The sequence below is a fragment of the Channa argus genome, chromosome 12, assembly GCF_033026475.1.
Source record: "Channa argus isolate prfri chromosome 12, Channa argus male v1.0, whole genome shotgun sequence".
NCBI classification, from domain to species: domain Eukaryota; kingdom Metazoa; phylum Chordata; class Actinopteri; order Anabantiformes; family Channidae; genus Channa; species Channa argus.
In genome coordinates, this window is record NC_090208.1 from 18,294,549 (window position 1) to 18,314,940 (window position 20,392).

Genomic DNA, 20,392 nt, shown 5'->3' on the forward strand with positions numbered 1-20,392 from the left:
AGTGGCTGCAGACCTCAGGATCCAGGTTTGATGGGTGAAGTGCAGGCTTTGACCATGAACTCTTTGAACTTGCTCTTGGGTAAAGGGTTGTACATTCAGGTGTTTGTATTTTGGCTAAATGGTTTATTGCCAATATGAAATGTTGATTACAGCAGTAGAATAACACATATTTTGATATAATATTTGAAAGAATGGACAAACATAACAAGTAATAAGGTAATTAATTGTATGTAATCGAGAGTTTCTTTGCATTCAAAGGGGTACTCCATTTAATTTGGTATCGCACTTCCACGTATTTGGGGGGCTAAAATTTGATAATTTGAAGCCACTGAGCTGAGATTTTGATTGAACTATAAGTCAGAATTCACTAAGACTACATTTCCCATAATACTCAGTGGGATTTTTAAAGTCTACTAAATATCCACGTTTCCACAGCTCCAGTTGTAAAGGTCTTCTCCTGTGACACCACCAGTGTGACTCATGTTTTTTGGATTAATTTGAAAACCACACAAGCTTTTTTAAACAGAGTCACACTCAAACTTAAAACTTTGTGTTTAACAGTGGCGGAGTGCCCCTTTAAATTATGTTAAGAAACATACTAATACTTTTCTCAGTATTAAAAAAACTTTTCTTGAAAACATTTAGCTCTATTGAACCTACCAAGCAAATCACTAAACGCACTTTACATGTTTAGTTATAGCTACTTTAACTCCTCAGAGGTGTATTTGTTGCCACCATGACCTTTACTTTTGAAAATCCACATAATATTTTGGCTGATGGAGATGCAGTGTAGAGGTATTATGGTGCCTGCAAAATGTCGATAAAATGTGGGAGGAGGGAGGGCAATAAAATCAGCGTGACAGAGCTGTGAGGGTTACTTGCCTGTCCTGATAGAGTCAGGGTCTGTCTCTTAGCGTATTGATTTTCTGTCCATCTTTTGCGACAGATGGAATCTAAAAGTATTCGCTCTTTGAGTCACACTCTGGGTTATGGTACCTCAGGCTGAACAGATTGTAAAGCAGTAAGAAATCAAAAAAATGTCTGATTTGGAGGATTTTATCAGCAGATTAAGGATCAAAACTGCAATTCTCTGACACATTACAAAACTCTTCATCTTAAAAATCATCTGAGCTTACATGTAACAATAATGCTCAGAGAGAGATTGTTTACTTCAAATGCTGATTGATTAACATGCAAAAACACTAATGTTACTTCTTCCTCTTTGGCTTTCATCGTAGAAACATTTTTTCGCCCTGGAGCTTGACAGAAAATGGAGGTGAATAATGACCGACCTGGAATGAAAATCTTTCACTTAAAAAAGTGACACTACGTGAGGGAGAACTTGTTGTTGATTCAGGAATGTGCCCTTCAGAGATGCCTTGAATCTCAAACAGCTAGGATTTATGCTTAGAGATGACATGAAGAAGTTAAGGACAACAATCTCAGTGATGCATATATTGAATTTGCAGGCATTCATTAGAAGTGGGCTACTCAGGCAATGAGCTTAAACAATTACTTTCATGTTCAATTGGTGTCTTCAGCTGTTAATGTCTAATTCATGGACAAGTATTGGTAACATGGTTCAGTTTTTTGCATATTCTATGTAGCTACAATGATTTGATCTTTTCTGTTAATATTTAAACATTTTATGCTAATTGATGTACTGTGGCAGTACTGAGCAATAAAGTAAAAGTATGGTCTTAGTGAGCAGACTGATACCAGCAGGTTTTAGAGACTGGGTTTTATATAGTTTAGTGAAGTTCACTCAGTGATATTGATGATTAATTATGAAACAAATGATGAGGCTGATGTCATTAAGTTGATATTGTTTGTTTCCTGTAAAGCTGACATCTGAGAAACATTTGTGCAATCCTATTAAAAACTTATTTTATTACTTTTAGATTGCTCCCTTTGATTTGAAACTTCCTTTGTTGAATCACATTAGCAACAGGGGGCTGTAATTCTTTCAGAAATGGTTGTGATAGTCAAGGGGAACAAGAGCCTGATAGCTGTGTTGAATCAAAGGACTTCGCCATAATATTAGCTCTTTAAGCCCCTTCTTCTATCCAAGGGGAGTGACCTCTCCGTTCCATACAGCCACCAGATGGCACTGTGAGTCCATCTGACCCCTGTGGTCGTTGTACATTCCTTCATCTTGGTCCTCTCAGGCAAACTTTGACTGCCGCCTCAAAAGTTTCCTTTGGAGTGAAAATCCCATTTCTCTCAGCTGAATAGTTAGATTAAACATGCTGCAAAAGGTTTTATTCAGATTGATTTTATGACTGTTTCGTCACGCCTGACTGCCACAAAAATAGATTTGGTTTAGTTTGCTTGGTGTGAGGATCCACACAAGTCAGACTGCATTTTGACTCTGTGCGAAGACTTGAAGCCGTAGCTTGACCTCACTGACCTCAGCGGTTGGTGCTTGCCTCTATGTCCCACATCAGTGGGACTCTATGGTGGGCCACTTGTCTTCTCGCCAGGCTAACATTGACAATTAGCTCTTCATTGGCAGTTTCACCACATCCTTACCTAGACCTCAGCTGGCACCTTTCCCCCCATGAAGTGCACAACATTTTGCAACTGATGAGCACAATTACAAATAAATAAAGGCCTTCATTTATGCTTTATGCTATGAAAACCAACATTTTGGCAGGAAATAGAAAACATCTGCTGAAATATGGGTTTTCATTCCAAAATGTTAGTGGACAATGGCACTTTTCACCCTACTAAAGGTTAGCGCTTCAGAATTCTCTACACATTAACGTAAGCAGTGCACTTCTGTGTGGGGATAAGGCTCCTCAACCAGGACTAGTCCTTTGACAATAAGTGAACCCACTGCAGGTTTACAGTTACAACCAATGGAAAGGCCACAGGCTCCAAGCACCAACCCGTCAAAACGCTGTTCAGCCCAGCGTCTACAGGTAAAAAAGAAGACCTCAAACAACAAGAAGCATGCAGTCACACGCTGCTTGTGTGTTCTTTGGAAGCGGGGGTGTAGCTGATGAGTGACAACTCCTGCTCCAACTCCGTTTCCGGCTCTGTTTCAGAAAGCATTCCAACGTTGTGGCACTCGGACAGGCTTTGTGACACTATTCCGATTTGTGTCCCATCATCTGTTGTGTCCTCTGGGTCCACCGTCAGCCTTCCATTATCCCCCCTTCCGCCATTACGACAGTTACTATTGCGATCAATGCCTGCTTTCCCATGACTACCCATCAGAAGAGGGGTCACCGCATGTGATGGACACGGCGGGGGGACCAGAAGGGTTTTGCAACTTTGTCCAGCAGCATTGGCCCCGAAGTTATACTGGCACCTAATGTATCTGGAGAACGCTCTCCTGTAGGTCTTATTGAAGAGCGTGTAGACAAGAGGGTTGACTCCAGAGGAGATGTAACCAACCCATACAAAGACATTGAGGAGGTCGTGAAGCAGCGACTCGTTGCAGGACTTATGGCACAGGACGAAGGTGACGTTGGTGATAAAGAAAGGACACCACATGATGAGGAAAAGGAAGAAGACGATTCCCAGGACCTGAGGGAATAAAGGAGAGAACAAATTTTAAATTATTAAGAAAGATCCTGTTCAAAATAGCCTATTTAGCAAGAATGAAAATGTTTGAGGCTTTTATTGGCTTGTTTTACTGCACCACTGCAATTTAGAAAGATTCCTTAAGCTGCACATGTTTTTCATAAACATTGCCTTAAAATGACTACAGCTCTGTATTTGTAATAGCAGCTGCTCGTAGTAATAGACCCACATAAAATTATCACCCAGCACTGCTCATCACCTATAATTTTTTTAAATGTCATTTAGTTCAGTGTTTTGGTTTTATGGCCTGGGTTCTGTCTCACCCATTTTTATCAACAAGTGTTTTCAGTAGAAGCCGACCGACAAAATTAAGGTGAAAGGTAAAATAAGAAAGGTGAAGCATCTTTTAAAGCTTGGAAGCAGGTAAAAACCCACGTTTATTGTTTCAATGCAAACATAACTTTGAATTAATGCTAATGTTGTCCAGTAAATTGACGACAGCGAACAAGTTATCAACTTTGAAATGACATGTTTCTGATGTTTGAACTGTGAATATCTGTGTCATGACGCGCTTGGGCAAGACACTGAACCCCAAGGTCAGCACCTTGCATCGCAGCCACCATTATTGGTGTGTGTGTGTGAATGGTTGAATAAGAATGAACATTGTAAAGCACTATAGAAGCAGATCAATTACCAAATTCATTCAGTAGCATTGATAATGTTGCTATCCAATCTATTTTATGGATATTAAAGCATCCTCAAAATATTTTACAAATTTTTGCATCTCCCCCAAGAACAGCTGAGTATTACATTTCCCAATAGCTGTACCAAACATTTTCAGTACCTTAATACGAGAAGTATGAGAATGTATTTGTACAGTTAATTTTTGCTTTCAAACAGAACATGACACACTTATTGTAATAATAGGCTGAAACCTATTGTTTGACTCTTTACTGGTTAAAAGCTGCAACTTTGATGGATGTGCTTAGAATCTCAAAAGGATGTCATAGTGTACTGAGGTTTTTCAGGGTGGCTATACAGACAGACAACCATTCACACTTACACTCACACCTATAGGCAATTTGGAGTCACCAATACACCTAATATGCATGTTTTTGGACCGTGGGAGGAAACTGGAGTACTACACAAGCACAGGGAAAACATGCAAACCCTAAATGGCCATTTATATAGCGCTTTGATCTAACCTTTATCCAAGTTTACACAGAAAGGACACAGATGGCCAGGTTTCAAACCGGGGACATTCTAGGTTTGAGGTGGCAGCACTAACCACTCCACCACCGTGTTTCCCCCCTGTCAAAAATTTGGACAATTTAAATGCAAATCACAAATTAAATGAAGATGCATTCAAATCTACGAAAACAACAGATCCCAGCTTTGACAAAAGGGAAGCATTTCGGTTGGTATCACACAAATATTGAGATTCACTCAGCACCACCGAGTGTATTTGTTTGTTTATTTCCCAGCTGTTAAATCACCTGCCTGGGAGACCTGAAACAAGTGCACCTTGAATCAGATGACAAACACTCTGGCTCAGTTCCACTCTTTATTCTCACCTTGGAGGCCCGCTTCTCATTCTTTATGGCCTGCATCATTCCCCGTCGCCCGTGGCAACCCGACGTGTCGCTCCGCCCTGCTCCCATGGCTGGCGAGCTAAGCTGAGATGCTACCTCAGAACTGGGAATGATGCTTATGCTGTCTGATGTGGAGGCGCTGAGCAGTAGGCTGGGCTCTGCTCCTTTTAGACAGCTCAGGGTGTTTCTTCTGCTCTGAGGCAATGGGGGCTTTAGCTCTGTGGGGGCACCAAAGAGGGACCATTCCAATATTCATGTTATGAACAAATGCAACTGCACAATAAAGTTTAAAACCTGACTTATTAGAAAGGTCGAAAAGAAAAACAACATTTGCTAACTCAAAATTTTGCTTTTGTCTAAGATCATCAGCTGTAGGGACAATCCTAACGTAGTACCGGAAAAACTGCTTCAGATTTCACCCTGGACCACCAGTAAAAGCATGTCGGTTTTTTGTGTTAAGAAGGCTGTTGACATTTTGGAAAGCGGAGGACGGGTGAAAAGGCTAAACACGAGGAGAATGTTTCATTCGCAGTTTTCTCTGTTTGGGATGGCAGTGGATAATGTGAAAAATGGGTATAGACTGCCATTTCATGCTCGGCGTGGAATCTGGAGCCAGCCGACAAATTGATCAGACAGATAGTGTAGCTGCTGTCTGCTCAGCAGCATAGCCCAAATAAGAATGCATTATATATATCATGTGGATTGTGTTCATTTCATATTGCCAACTTTTGTGTTCCCGCTCCTAACTGAATGCATATATTAGATACTTAATAAAATAACTATACAGTTTTGTATATTTGTAATAATGAAAATAATTTTCACCTTTATAACTTTGGAAGCTTAATTAGGATATACAGCCAATATTTGATTTTATATGTTGACTAAAGTTATACAAGAAAAACCTGACTAGTGTTTGTTTGTGCAGAGAGGACATTTATTTTGAAACACCTCCAATTTTTAAACAATGCTGCTGAAAATGAAAATGAAAAAGTAAAGTACATCATGTGTAACAATGTGCCAGCCAACACGGTTGTGCTCATCCATACAACTGACACTATCTGATGGTTTTTGCATGTGCCTTTGATATATGTGTACTGCACTTTAGGCATATTATACTTTATGCCTCTCGGTTCACAGAGTGTACATTTCCTCCTATCCTCCCAGATTGAGATGAAGAGCACGACAAATTCCCATTCTTTCAATGTAGGGTTACAGACTCAGCAGGGCCCTCCTCATCATCACTTGTTTGTTCCTCATCCGTTGTCTCATTATCTAAAGCATATTCTGTGTTGTCTTTACACTTCTTGTAATTTATCTTTGCTGTCAGTTTTATCGTATTTCCTGTCATCATAATGAAAGGTCCGATCAAGATCCCCATGCTGAGTCAGTCAGTCACAACGGGGCCTCAAAATGAAATGTGGGCAATTCCCTAAGGAAGCTTTACTGTATATGCAGTACCAGAGCTGAGAGAAAGGCACTTTACATGATTAAGACAATGTTGATGTTTGCCAGAATGACAATATCCCCATAACCTATGGGTATACTAAAAACTGTATGAGGAAGGTGTGGTTCCCATGGTGCTCTATGGGATGGAGTTACGATCTTTTTTTTTTTTCATTTTTAGCCACTGACTGTGTTAAATTGTCACTGCCATTTTTTAAATGAACAGTAATTAAGCTAATATACTTAATTAGCTCCATAAGTTATTTACAGGATATTAAATTTGAAACTGCAACTCTAAAAGCAATCTTTAATACATTCATACTGTTTTCCTAAAAGAGGATGATGAAACTAATGCTAATAGTTTCCAGCCAAAAAGTCGGCATTAGCTGATGATCTATGTAGGAGACATGGAAATTAGGAAGCATATTTAACCGTAGTATTATAAATAAGAAATTATAATTATAATATAACAATATAAAATTATGCGGTGTGTTGGGACCTGACATACAAACAAAAACTAAGGATCGGGTGTGCACAGAGCTGGTGTTGTTGGGTTGTTGAAGGACAATCTTTCATTTTTTAAATGTAAAATAGGCTGCTCTGCTTGGTTTGCAAGAGTTTACACTAACTAAAGTCATTGAAAACACAGCAGCCATCAGTGTGTTCTCTACTTTGATTTGCTATATTTTAGGTGTTTTAAGGCTTTTGGAAGGGGTTAAAACAACAATAAATAAAAAAAATAAGAAAGAAAAATGAGAGGTGGTACAATTAAAAAATGCTTTAACTCTTTATATAACGATAAGAAACATGGATATTGCTGATGGTTTGTGACTATTAATACATAAAAATTATTTATAGTAAGTTACTTGATAACAAATAATCAAATGTTAATTCTAAAATTAAGTGTTAAACTGTTTAAAGCCGAGTCCGTGTTTACCTTGTGAGTCTGGAGGGGCAAGTGTGATCTGGGGAAGTTGAAAGGTGCTGGGCGGAGGCTGCAGTGTGTTACTCATTGCTGGTGTGTGCAAAGGCTGCTGGGAAGAAGTCTTTGCCTCGTATAGGAAGACAGTGGCCTGCCTCTGAAGCACCTGCACAAGAGGTGAAGCAGAAAGTTAGTACCAAAATGAAGTGGAGGGCTGTATGAGTGTTAGAGAGAGAGAGAAAGGAAAAAATTAGGACATCAGAAGAGAACTCAGTACAATTTTGCATATTTATTAAGTATTTGTATTTGTAGAGACACACACACACACACACACACACACACACACACACACACACACACACACACAGAAACATCCACCTGTATGGTGAGGCAGTAAGTCACCACCATAATGACCAGTGGGATAAAAAAGGCCACGAAGGAACCAATCAGCATGAAGCGTTCCTCGTTGAGGACACAGCTGCCATTGACAAAGACCTTGTCCTCATTGTGAAGTCCGATCACTGGGATGGGCATTGATACGCCTAGAGAGAAGTAGAGAATAGGAGAAATCTGTGGATCTGCTTCTGTAGGTGGAAAGCTGCACTTCACCCTGATTTCACAGCATCTCCTCTTGAGTCTGAACTCTGAGCCTCTGCTGACAGTTTTTAGGAAGCATTTTGCCTTATATTCTATAACTGTGACCAAGATGCATAAAGTGTGACACAATATTAAGACGAACTTGTTATTTTTCACTGTAGCTACAGGAGTATGGGACAATATACCTGCCTCTTTTCCCCCTCCCTTTCCAGGTAGTCACCATAATTGAAATTCCCTATCACCATTTTAAGGTCACACAGTAAAAGATATACATCAAATGTTGTAATGCCTTCAACGGAAAAACACATTTGGCTAAAAACCACCTATTTCACCTTATTTTCATGGTTAAATATGAGCTACTGAATGATACACCACAGTTTGTATGAATGAGTATCCATTTTAAAGTTCTTAGTATCAGTGTGTAATGGATGTTTATAGCATTATACCAACTGTTTTAGTTCTGTGAGAGGGTGCTGCTGATAAAAGACTGAGGTGAGAACAAGCCTTTCAAGGCTGAGCTGATTTTCAACCTATGATAATAACGCTGCTTAATGGGCTGCTTTTGATTTCAAAGAGAGCTGATCTGGATTCTGGTTCAGAGAAAAGAGAGAAGGAGAAAAGCCTTAAGTTTGATAGCTGCCATACTCCTGGCAACAGTAGCATTCTGTAGAAAAGACGGGACATCTCAGTCCTCCAAGAGCTCTGTCAACTCTGCCACAGACTTGGCTAGCTAATTCATTTAAGTGCAATGTATCTTGTTTTCATTTGCAGAGCTGGTGACCAGGCCCACATCAAAACACAATGTGAAGCAATGACAGTTCCCAGAGTTATTTTCCTCAGCTTTAGTTTGTGGTGCACTCAAACTGTAAAGTGCAGCCACGCAGAATATGCTTCTTTACAAGATGGAGGTTGTCTCTGAGATACCCTCCTCTATCCATACACAATTTGGTGTTCACGCTATTAAAATATATCTTTAAAAATCCTCCGCACCATGATTGTCAACTATTGTCATGGGCACTATTTCTTTATTACGAAGTAATTGCATAAAACCTGACCTGTGAATTAACTCGCATAACAGGAACAATGTAATAAGAGAAAAAAATATTGTACTAAACCAAACCCACTTGCATAGCCACATACAAGTTTTAGTTAGTGGAATATACACTATATTGCCAAAAGTCTTCGCTCACCTGCCTTTAGACCCATATGAACTTTAGTGACATCCCATTCTTAATCCGTGGGGTTTAAAATGACGTCGCCTCACTCTTTGCAGCTATAACAGCTTCAACTCTTCTGGGAAGGTTTTCCACCAGGTTTAGGAGTGTGTTTATGAAATACATAATACACAGTGCTCGCAGTCTTCGCTCTAATTCATCCCAAACGTGTTCTATCGGGTTGAGGTCAGGACTCTGTACAGGCCAGTCAAGTTCTTCAACACCAAACTCACTCATCCATGTCTTTATGGACCTTGCTTTGTGCACCTGAATTCATTTATTTGGATGGGTGAGCGAATACTTTTGGCAAAATAGTGTATATTTGTTGGTAATTTGCATAGGCTGATCCATAAGGCCCATGTTGCTGTTTACAGTGTAACTTTTGAAAGTCACAAGTTATACTTCATGTTGGGCTTTTTAAACAATTCCCACAAGGCAGCAGATTTGACTCCCTCAGGTGATAATAGTTATCTGCTCAAGCCACAACTGCTAACCCACTCTGTAAATCCACACAGTAAACACAGTAGTATACCAAGCACTTTCTCTGTGGCAGATTAAAATGTGGCTGGACTGCTGGATGAAGGTTATTGTACCAGCAAAGAGAGATCTGCGAATTCATCATGGTATGAGCTGTTCTAAAGACGAGCGAGCCAAGAGCCAGAGCAAGCAAGCTGGAGTGTATTTGCTTGAAGAACTAAGGGGCTGCATGTTCATGCTTTTTAGCAGAAAAGTGCCACAAAATATGTTTTACACCCACAAACCGGACTAACTCTTGTCAATGCTTCGTCTGATTGATGCTTATACTCATAGTTTTATTGTGGTGTCTGCAGAATTCTGCAGCTGTGTAATAAATATGTTGTTTCTATATGTGAATGTGAAGAATTTTTCATAAAATAAACTACTATCCAATATAAGATAATTCTACGTTACTGCTTTTAAGTTGTAAGATTTATAGGTGTGTAACTGAGACGCTACAAACAATAGAGGTAGCTTGCTTTAACAGAAATTACAGTCTCCAAGAGTATTCCGATCATTTTAAATGGCCGTACCTTACAGGATCAACATGTAATGATCCACTATTGTTTCTTGTTATGTCAATCTTACCTCCCTTTCTCTCTTCTGGGTGCCTCGTGCGTATGTCTGGCCTTTTTGTCAGTTAAATCACGCCCCATTTTATCCCCATTTAAAGGGCTCCTCTTAAGTTTTTGTAGCAGTGTCCTTAAATTATATTGATTTCAGAATATGTTTTTCTTCTGTTGAGATCCTGTTTAATTTCCAAAGAAATGAATGGAAGCACAATGTATAAGATAAAAACAAATTCAATCATTTCAACTGTTCACAGCTACGTTTTGATACATTAATGGTATAAGCAGGTCAATAATTTAGAGATTTGGAGGAACAAAGTAGAGGCTATCACAAAACACGGTTTAGTTTTAGCGATCGTAATACTTAAGCAACAAGTCAGAATAGAAACAAATTGTTGTTGGTGCAGCTAGAATAGCTGCAACAATCATGTTTTGGGTGTTTCCTGCTAATCCTTTAACACTGATCGCTGTAAGCCTTCTCAAAACTCAATAACAGCAGCATGTAGCAGTGCAGAACCTTCAGAGGGGTCAGCAAACTGCCCAAAGGAAAACAGCGGATTTCTTATGATTCAGAAGCAGCAGGAAGAGGGAAGGAACTAGATCTCTACCTGCTATCTGGAGGTGTCAATCATCGTGATCTGTTGAACGTAATTCCTCAGAGCAAAAATAACTTTACTGAAAAATGTGTTTTTCTTTTTTTTTAATCGTGGGGCTATATGTTTTACAGGGATAAGTATAAGCTGTTGGTCCAGCCTTCATATGCACACTTAAACAGAATAAATAAATTTTGGGGTTCAGCATCTGTGGTGAATGTGGACAATGCAATTAATTTAGAAAATGATGGACGTTACCCTTTAAAGATGAAGAAAATGTTAGGGACTGTGTACAAATTATTAGTGAGTAGGGGTTATTTATTTTTGTTTCACTGATTTGTTTTTCCATCACATTCCTAATTTCTTCTGCGTAACTCACAAGGTAAATGTCTTATAATGTCATGTAATGTGGATGAACAGTATGTTACAAATAAAATGTATAGTCTTATTTTATTTGCCATTATTAGGTAAAATTTTAAATTCCACTTCAAAATGAGAAACTAGACGGCTATTGTGATTATGAAATGTAAAAAATGAGTAGAATATTTACATGGTCTAAATTAGTGTTGAAGTTAATGTTGTTTGTCAGCTAAATATAATGAATACAAGACCAAGCTAGACTACTGCAGCATTGGCTTTGTATTAGTAAGAGAAAGTTTATGTTATTTTGTTTTTCAGAAATTAGAGAATCTTGCTGTAGGCAGTTGAACAAGTGTTTGGTGACAGATGTTCTCGAGCCGATAATGATACAGGACTTGATGATATAGCACTTCAAACTGAAGAGACTAATTCTGGTTGTTTTAAAATGCATATTACAGCCATATGCTGTTTTCCTAATTGAGACCAGTCAGGTGAATCTATATGAAAGCTGGACCCCCCCCTCACTAATTTCATTGATCATTTTGGCAGGCTGATGCACAGTGCTATAGAACAGGTGGCCAACACTTGGTTTACTGTCAGTTGTAAAGGATAGAAATTGGACATTTTGACTTCAGACTTATAAGCAAAAATATTACCATTTTGCAGTTTAACGTGATTAAAAAAATAACACAGTGTATTTACTCAGTGTTCAATTCTGCCTGACTTCAAAAAGCTCCTCTGACAAGTACAGTATATGCCTGTAAATGTGCGAGAGATTCCAACTGTGGCCAAACAGAGTGAGGTAATTTGTGCATGACCACTGCTCTGCATTTCAAATTTACCACAAAATAGGAAACTGTTGTGTCTAGATTGGTACTTCAGTTTAGCTGAGAGCAGATGCATCAGTTTGAAGTGGTCCGAAAAGGAAAAAGGAGGGAAGCAACCCACAACTACAGAGAGGCAGAAAATCCTGTCATGCTGTATTAATACATCGTTTCATTGCTAATCCTTTAGCATTGATTGCTCTAAACCCTCTCAGACCTCAATCATGGCTAAATGTTGTGTTGGACAACCTCTTGAGGGGTCAAGGAAATGCTAACAGGAAAACAGGGATTTTCTGTAATATATAAGCAGTCGGCTTTAAACGAGCACAGAGCAACAGTGGAATAATAAAAAAAAAAATCTACCTGGTATTTGGAGGTGTCAATCATTTCAATCTCTTAATACTGCTTTCATGAAGTAATCTCGCACAGAAAAATAACTTGACAGCTAGAGAAAAAAATATGTCAGTGATGATGAGTCCAGCACTTTCTACATGGAGCAATTGTTCATCTTCAGGAGTTTACGATTTACGTTTTACAAAAGCCTATAAAGCAAAAAAACAAAAAAAACACTAAACACATCTCTATCATACAGTCAGTACTTTAGTTTCCGGGTAGTTAATAGTCAATGAATTTTGTCATTTTGCTTAAATTATAATTATGAGCAGCCAAGCGGGACAGAATCGCTGCAAAGACACCACTGCCGGTAGTTACATCAAAAGGAAAGAAATTATTATCACTGATACAATTTTATAGTAACGATTTACTGTTTGGATATGTTTTACTTGGATAAAGAATCGACAACAAAAATAGTTAGGGCTGTTTATCTGATATAAGTATAGCTTTAGGGCCTTGTGTCTTTCAGTCTAGGGGTCTTATAGTGGACATACTCTGCACATTCTGTTGGCATACATCTTTAGGAGTACGTTGGATCAAAAAGAATTGAACCGAGCAATATTAATGATCAGACATGAGATCCATTATATTCTTAGCCAGGGATGATAGTGTTGTGTCCTGATTAAACACGACACACTGGACTGCTGTATTACTATTGTTGTGCTTCAATGTTATTTCCACTGTGTTTTTGTATGTGCATGCATTTGCTTTTCTGTACGTACACCCGCAGTACCCCCCCTCGTCAGCTGAAGCTCCGTCATCACCCTTCTCCACCTCTGGTCCCTCTTGGTCTTCCGTTTCTCAGCTGGCTACCGCTTAACTCAGCTGCTTCAGATCACCATCTTCAGTGATCATCACCTCCTCCCTCTTTAGTGTATCTAAGGAGTTGTTTTTCACTGTCTAGTTGCTAGTGTTTAACCGTTCAATCCCGTATGTTCTCCCATCTTGTTTGTGATTAGAATTTTTGTTTAGTTGGTATTGATAGCTTAATAGCCCTTAGTTTTCCTCCTTATGAGTGATTTTTTTCTCTTCTTCTTCCCTCCTACCTTTTGTAGTGAGGCTATATATGTTCTTAGTTACTGTTTTTGTATTGAGACTTGTTTAATAAACTTTAATAAACTGCTGATTGCACTCTGAACGTATTTCGGCTTCTGCATTTGTGTCCACTTGTTGAGGTTCGTAATACCAACATCTTTCATTTCTATTATTTCAACGTTTTGCAGCCGGGAGCAGCTTGTCTGTTTCCTTTGTGCTGTGAGACAATAGGGTCCATCTACAGTACACTTTAACATTAAGTGTTTCATTATTATGGAAATTTTGTGAGTGTACTTATGTCAGTGTTTCAGATGTGCAAATCTGCATACTAAATTTAGTATAGAATGAATATATAGGATTTACAGAAAACTCTGCAATTATTCAAGCATCTCAACACACACACAGCTGTGGCTAATCTAATATAAAAAAGGTATTCTTTGTTACAAGAGCATGTATCTGTAGCCACAGCTATAGCTGGGGCCATGGTCATAGCCCCAGCTGCTTTAGCTACAGCCTCGGCTACACATCAGTTAGTCATTTAAAATTGTAGTGAAGATGAACTGTAACAAATTCTGCACATTCCCACACAGCCAAAACAGTCTCAGCAAAACAGACTTTGATGGTGAGAATCTGCCAATCTGAGAATCCAAATACAAGATATCTAAGTAGAAATATTCTGTTGAGCTTCATGTTTCGTCTCTTTACTACAGTGTAAAATCATGAAGATCAGCATCAACACAGACACATCATTTGCAACCTGCACCTGCTACGTAACAAGTTGAACACTGGCACAGCCAAGCGGAAGCAAATATTTACTTATTTTCTGCATATGTAGGGTCAAAACATCATTACCTTACTGTTATGATTTGCATTTTAATGAACGCATTTACTGTACTCTGAGTCAGGAAGTCGCAGATGGCCATCTCACCATTACAGTCTCTATGCTCTGCTATGACATGAAACACAAGCAATGGCAGACCGAGCGCAGGGAGAGAAAAGCCTAATGAACGAGATGGAGGAAAGCCTCAGCTAGTTTGAACAATGCATTAATCAAAGGTATAAACAAAAAATCATATTATGTTGGATATGATTCTCTTGAAGAAAAGTGAAAGCTTTTAACTGGACTCAAAGACTTTACATCTAATAATGTATCAAAGTAACAGTCGTTACATTTTTACCAGAATCCAGCTATAAACTTCCATAACAATGCTGTGCCTCTTGAATGTAATGTTATGGCTGTAGGTTAACCCTGGTTAAATCCCACTGTACCACCCGTGGTAAATGTCAAACTCAACCTATGCTGCCATTGTGTTTGTGTGTGTTAAGTCAGGGTGACAAAGGGGCAGCTAAGAGAAAAGTATATAAAGTCATCTGATCCCTGAAAGGATTTTAACAAGAGGAAAAATAAATGCTTAATAAACATAAAATATTAACTGAAAACTATAAAACAATCATGATGTATGTAAGTAGAGCTGCAGGGCAGAGCCAAGGTTGGATATTCCCCATATTTCCTCACAAACATTTGTTTTTACATGCACTTTCTGTATGTGTGCAGTGTATAACCCTTTTCTATAGATAATGCTGTATCTCTTTGCTACTGCTAATAGCTGTCATTATGACATCACTGGTTAATTTGCATATCGTCTTTGCCCCTACTAAAGATGAATCACCTCTGGGGATTCAAAAAGTATGTGATGCAAATCAGTTCCAACTGTAACAATGAGCTGCCAGACGCTTTGAGCGTCAACACACTGACAATGTTCCCAGTGTTTCAGAAAGTCAGTAGGTGTGCTGGTTGGACCTCTTCAGAAACTGCCAGGGGATCTTGAAAAGTCATTAAATTTAATAACAGTCATTAAATGCCAAGTCTCTGTCTGGGCCTATAGGGGGTGGACAAATTACCAGGAACAGTGTACAATACAACAAAATTAAATCCAATAAGGATCCAATAAGGATTTAGTTTTGAACACAAATCCAACATTTGAAAAGCCCTTAAGAATACATAAACATCTGTCCGACCCAATGACAAGGATTCCTTCGTTCACCTCTTGTAAGTTATCACAAATATTTAAGGGCCATGCCACCCAATTTACTAAACAATAATGCACACTACCATATTAGAGCTATATTAGATTGGTGGTGAGTAGAACTGTAATATTTGGCAAAAAAAGCAAAAGTAATATCTTGATTACATATTCAACAGAATGTGTTGTTTTTTTCAAAAGTAGTCAAAGATCAAATATATATTCAGAGGCCACCAGTTCCTTAGTGTTTCAAAGGTTTACCAACAGAAAAAGAAATCAGAAGTTAAATAAGTAACTCCACCTCAGAGCAAACCAGTTCACCTCCATTAATATTGGCATAGAGACAGAAAAGTACATCTGGGCAAATCAAACCAACCACGTAGCATGGCTTGATTTAAAAAAAGAAACCTTTCTCAGTTAAATCTAGACATTACTGAGCGATCTAAAGTTAAATTGTAAACTAAACGTGCTGTGTTCTGACCTATTGATATGGTCCAAACAGCGGCGATCTTCATCATGGCTTTGGTTCTCGAATTGAAACGGCTGTGCTCTATGGGGTTGCGGATGGCGACATATCGGTCCAGAGAGATGGCACACAGGTGCATGATGGAGGCAGTGGAGAACAACACATCCAGGTAGATCCAGATTGGACACAGAGCACTAGGAAGAGGCCAGGCATAGTCTGCGGGAACACACAGAGAGAGGTGGAAAGCAGAGCAAGTATATCGTTATGATGCAATTGGAAGTAGACTGGAAAAAAGGTTATTGTTTTTCCAGTGAAGCTGATATTGTTGACTCTAAAAGCAGTGCTGTAAATATGTTCAGTCTGGTCTGATGGCCTTGCTTAGTGAATGCTATCAGGGTCAGCAGACTCTGGGGGCTTAAGATGCAGCATAGAGCGGTTCACTAAACTTTATTAATTAGAAAACATGAACACATAAGGCACAGGACACTTCACAGGCACTAAATTCACCAGTTCTCCTGATTAATAAGGTTGTGGGTACAGACTGATGATAGTTTTTTATGATTAGTATTAGATCTGTTTACATATATGATTTTGGAGCTAGAGAGCACAGGTTATTTTTAGATAATTAGTTTGTACACCAATGTTGTTCAGGCATAGCACATTTTTCAGGGTGTAAAACAAGCTTTTCCTAATGGGCACACACCTGGAGTTCTAGTCAACTGCTGCAGTGACTGCAAAAATCCCGCAGCCAGAGGTTTTACTCGTTCGTGAGGGTGAAAGGGTCAGAAAGGAAGCGACTGTGAGTTGACATAAGGAAATACCAGCAAATGAGAGTAGATTAAGCTTCCTCATTGTTCTTCAGAAGATAGTGTAGCACTAATCTAAGATAAGATCTTGTGTTGTGGTCAGGACCACAGCAGCTAGTGGATTTTGTTGAGCTTAGAGTTTCCTGTTTTTTTCTCTCTCCCTGGCCTGTGAGGAGAAGAGATATACAGAGCTGGTGGCAGAGGCGGCAAGTGATAGAAGCAAAACTGAGGTCTTGTGGAAGTTTGCTGAAGGGGTTTTGGCGAACAGGTCTGTATTGGCAAGGGACACTTTACTGCCTGGGGAGCAAGTGGGGCCAGCCAGTATAGCTTAACCTGAGCAGCCATGCAAACATAAGCTCAGGTCATACCACTGTTTGCTTGAGTAAAAAGATTTAAGAAGGTTACTGGTTCTTGCTTTGTAGTCTAAAATTATCACTCAAAGTTTGAAGCATCCTGGTGATTGTAAGATAAGAAATAATGAAAATAATGTGACATTGTGAATTTGTTTTTTTTTTACTCACAAAATTCTTTATTTTTAAACTTCAAAAAGTAAACTCGTGCACAAACAGCCTAGTAAATAACTGCACAGTGTTATTTACTAGGCTGTTTACGTGTTAATTAAGTTTCAAATTCTGATTAAAGACAGAGGTGGGTCTCTGATCACTTTGACCTTTGAACAAAACATCAAATTACTGGATTTATGGCTAAGAAGCATGCATGCATACAACATACTGAGGTTAAGCAGGTAGCCTACAGCATAATATTTAACATGTTCACTATTCGACCTTAACATTTTCTGATTTGCAATAAACAAAAGGTAAAGCTGAAGTGATTAGTTATGCAGGTACCGTGTCATAAAGCAAACCAAGCCATTAAAATGCTGACCAGATGATGGTGCTAACAGAAATATCAGAGGATTATTCATTGATGTAACTTTCGAAACAAATCTGTTAGGACCAACCTATAAGAAGTCTGATTATACTTAGAACATGCTATTGCTCTAAAATTTTCTCCAGGCTGTATCGGAAGTTGATACCACGTGAGAGAGAATTTAATCAGCCAGTTAACCTTTGCTTGGACTTGGATAAATGAATTAGCTCAATTGGCATGCTGGCTGCTTAGAAGACTAACATGAAATCCTGGAGGGAGTGAGAAAAAGAACATATTTTATCATGTGGCCGTCAAAGAAGTTCAAAGAGAAAGCTAAGAGTCATGTAATATGCACTAATGTGTTCTGTATGCTCATGCTGAGAGTCACAGCTGTAATCAGGCTTAATACCTTTTTAACTATTATCATATTTTTTCTTAAGCTCAGCCTTCTGCAAGAAACAGTATGCAAAGCTTTTGATCTTTTTGTAAAGGAAAATCTGAAAAAAATAAATAATAAATAAGAGATAATATGAAACTGAAGAACTAGGGACAGTTTCTGGGGAAACTGATCTTTGTTTATGTGCAGCTCAGCTGTTTTATTTCTGTGTCAGCTTTGTAAAGAAGGCATATACTGTCTCTCAGTGTCTTTCTATGCCTCCAGCTATTTACTGTATATAAGAACTCTTTTCTTTACAAAGAACAAGACCTGCGGCCAAGCACACACACCCACACACACACACACTCTTTCATTTCTGAGTCGTAGGACAAGCAGCATGCATGTGTTGTATGTGAAGTGAATCTGTTGTTTGTGTGTGTGCTGAGTGGGCGGCAGCTTGCATAACTTTCCAGAGGTCAAACATTTTTTGGGGGCACTGCATGACACACGCAAAAACACACACTCACACTCTCTTTTTCTCTCTCTTCTCTAACGCGCACACACACACACACACACACACACACACACACACACACACACACACACACACACTCTGTGTTACTTAGCTAGCTAGTGTGTGCATTGCTTTTGTTAAATATTCTCTGCACTGCCACTAAACTCTGGACCATATCTGAAGCATTTTTGATGTGCACAGTGCAAGGGCAAATACAAATCCATAGGTTGTTTATATTTTGTACTGTAACCAGATGAGAAATGGTCTGCATGTATATAGTGTAGCACCAAGGTTCATTGTCTTGCTCTAGGACACTTTGACAGATGAAAGAACTATATACAGTGTTCTTCGGAAGTGTAACTTGTGATTGTGAGCACTGCGTCTTGGACTATTCTGAGTCAGTCTTTGGTAAATAGGAAAATAATATGTCAAGACACACTGTTCAATGTACATTAAGTTAATGGTTTATCCAATATTAATGGCAGCAGCTGTGTTTGGATGCTGTAGATCTAAAGTTATGTGTACTCAAATTTAGTTAGAACTGCAGTAATACTTTGTTCGGTGAGTAAAAATTAATAAAAATTTAGTAAAAAGAGGTAGAAAACTCCATTCAAGACAGTAACCCATGTTATTTATTTATATACAGAAATCGAGATAAGGTTCATGATGCTGATTTCCATGCTAACAGGGACAACACTCTGAGCTAAGTAATTTCATTTAGCACTTAGTCTCTTATGGTTTTCACATAGTGATGCCACTCTACCTGATTCAACACATCGTAAAACCACCAAGTAAATATTTCAAGCTGAACTCTTCACTTTAAACTGAAATTTACAGTAATACCAGGACACACAGTATCACTGTTGGGATGATTAGAGGTGCAAGACCTGTGCTTATTTGATCTCAACCAAAATGTCTCTTATTTCTTTAATATGAATAAATCCCCTTTGACACTGGTACATCAAATACACGACGGGCTAGAAACGAGTTAAGACATGTCCGCACCACAAATGCGATGCATTTGGGATTTCAAATACGATAAAACTCCTGTTAAAGGAATATTTTAAGTGTAAATTTCGATAGTATTTTTTAATTTTAAATTTTTTTTGTCCTTTGGGATCATTCTGTCAGTTCAGGGTTGCCACAGCGGATCATTGTCCGCATGTTAATTTTGCACAGTTTTTACACCAGATGCCCTTCCTGACGCAAACCTACCCAATTTCTACCGGGCTTGGACCAGCACTGGACAGCTGGGGATGGGAATGGGCTTCAGATATTATGTGTGACAGTGCTGTGATCAGAAAGTATCCAACCCAGACTTGGTCACATATGGGTCATAATTACATTTCTGGTTTCTGGGGTATTTTGCAGTATGTGTGTTCTGATGCATGTTGGTCACATACTTTTTCCCATGCCAGACACAGTGCTCAATACCTGTTCTTTACCTCTCTATCATTAATGCTGTCAGGATTGCTACTTCACCTACTCTTTCAGGCTTTTAGTTTGCAGTCACTTCGTGTTTGGTCCCTTCACATTCACATCGCTTCACAAATTGCCTGTAATCCTTTGCACCTGCTGTCATTCTCGTTTATAAGCCTCCTCAGTTCGCTGACCAAGCTGCCAGATTGTCTGCGTTCTCGTCGCGATGTTCCAGCTTTGATCAAGTTCATCCATCCACGGTTCTGACCACCCTGAGGTTTTACGACCTGATTCTGGGAGTTATCACTGTCCCTTGATTGTCTCTGTT

The 20,392-nt window shown here is 38.9% G+C and overlaps 1 protein-coding gene across 4 annotated transcripts in view; it reads right to left on the minus strand.

Moving 5' to 3' along the window:
- Positions 1–1,040: 1,040 nt before the first annotated feature.
- Positions 1,041–20,392, minus strand: part of htr2cl1 (5-hydroxytryptamine (serotonin) receptor 2C, G protein-coupled-like 1) — a 136,863-nt gene continuing 117,511 nt past the window's right edge. For all 4 annotated transcript variants that reach the window (XM_067525218.1, XM_067525217.1, XM_067525215.1 and 1 more), the window contains 5 exons: positions 16,095–16,295; positions 7,867–8,030; positions 7,504–7,654; positions 5,106–5,341; positions 1,041–3,534 (listed from right to left, as the gene is read on the minus strand). In XM_067525218.1, coding sequence (XP_067381319.1) covers positions 2,962–3,534; positions 5,106–5,341; positions 7,504–7,654; positions 7,867–8,030; positions 16,095–16,295 — 1,325 coding nt within the window. In that variant the 3' untranslated portion in view covers positions 1,041–2,961. The remainder of the gene's footprint in view (positions 3,535–5,105; positions 5,342–7,503; positions 7,655–7,866; positions 8,031–16,094; positions 16,296–20,392) is intronic.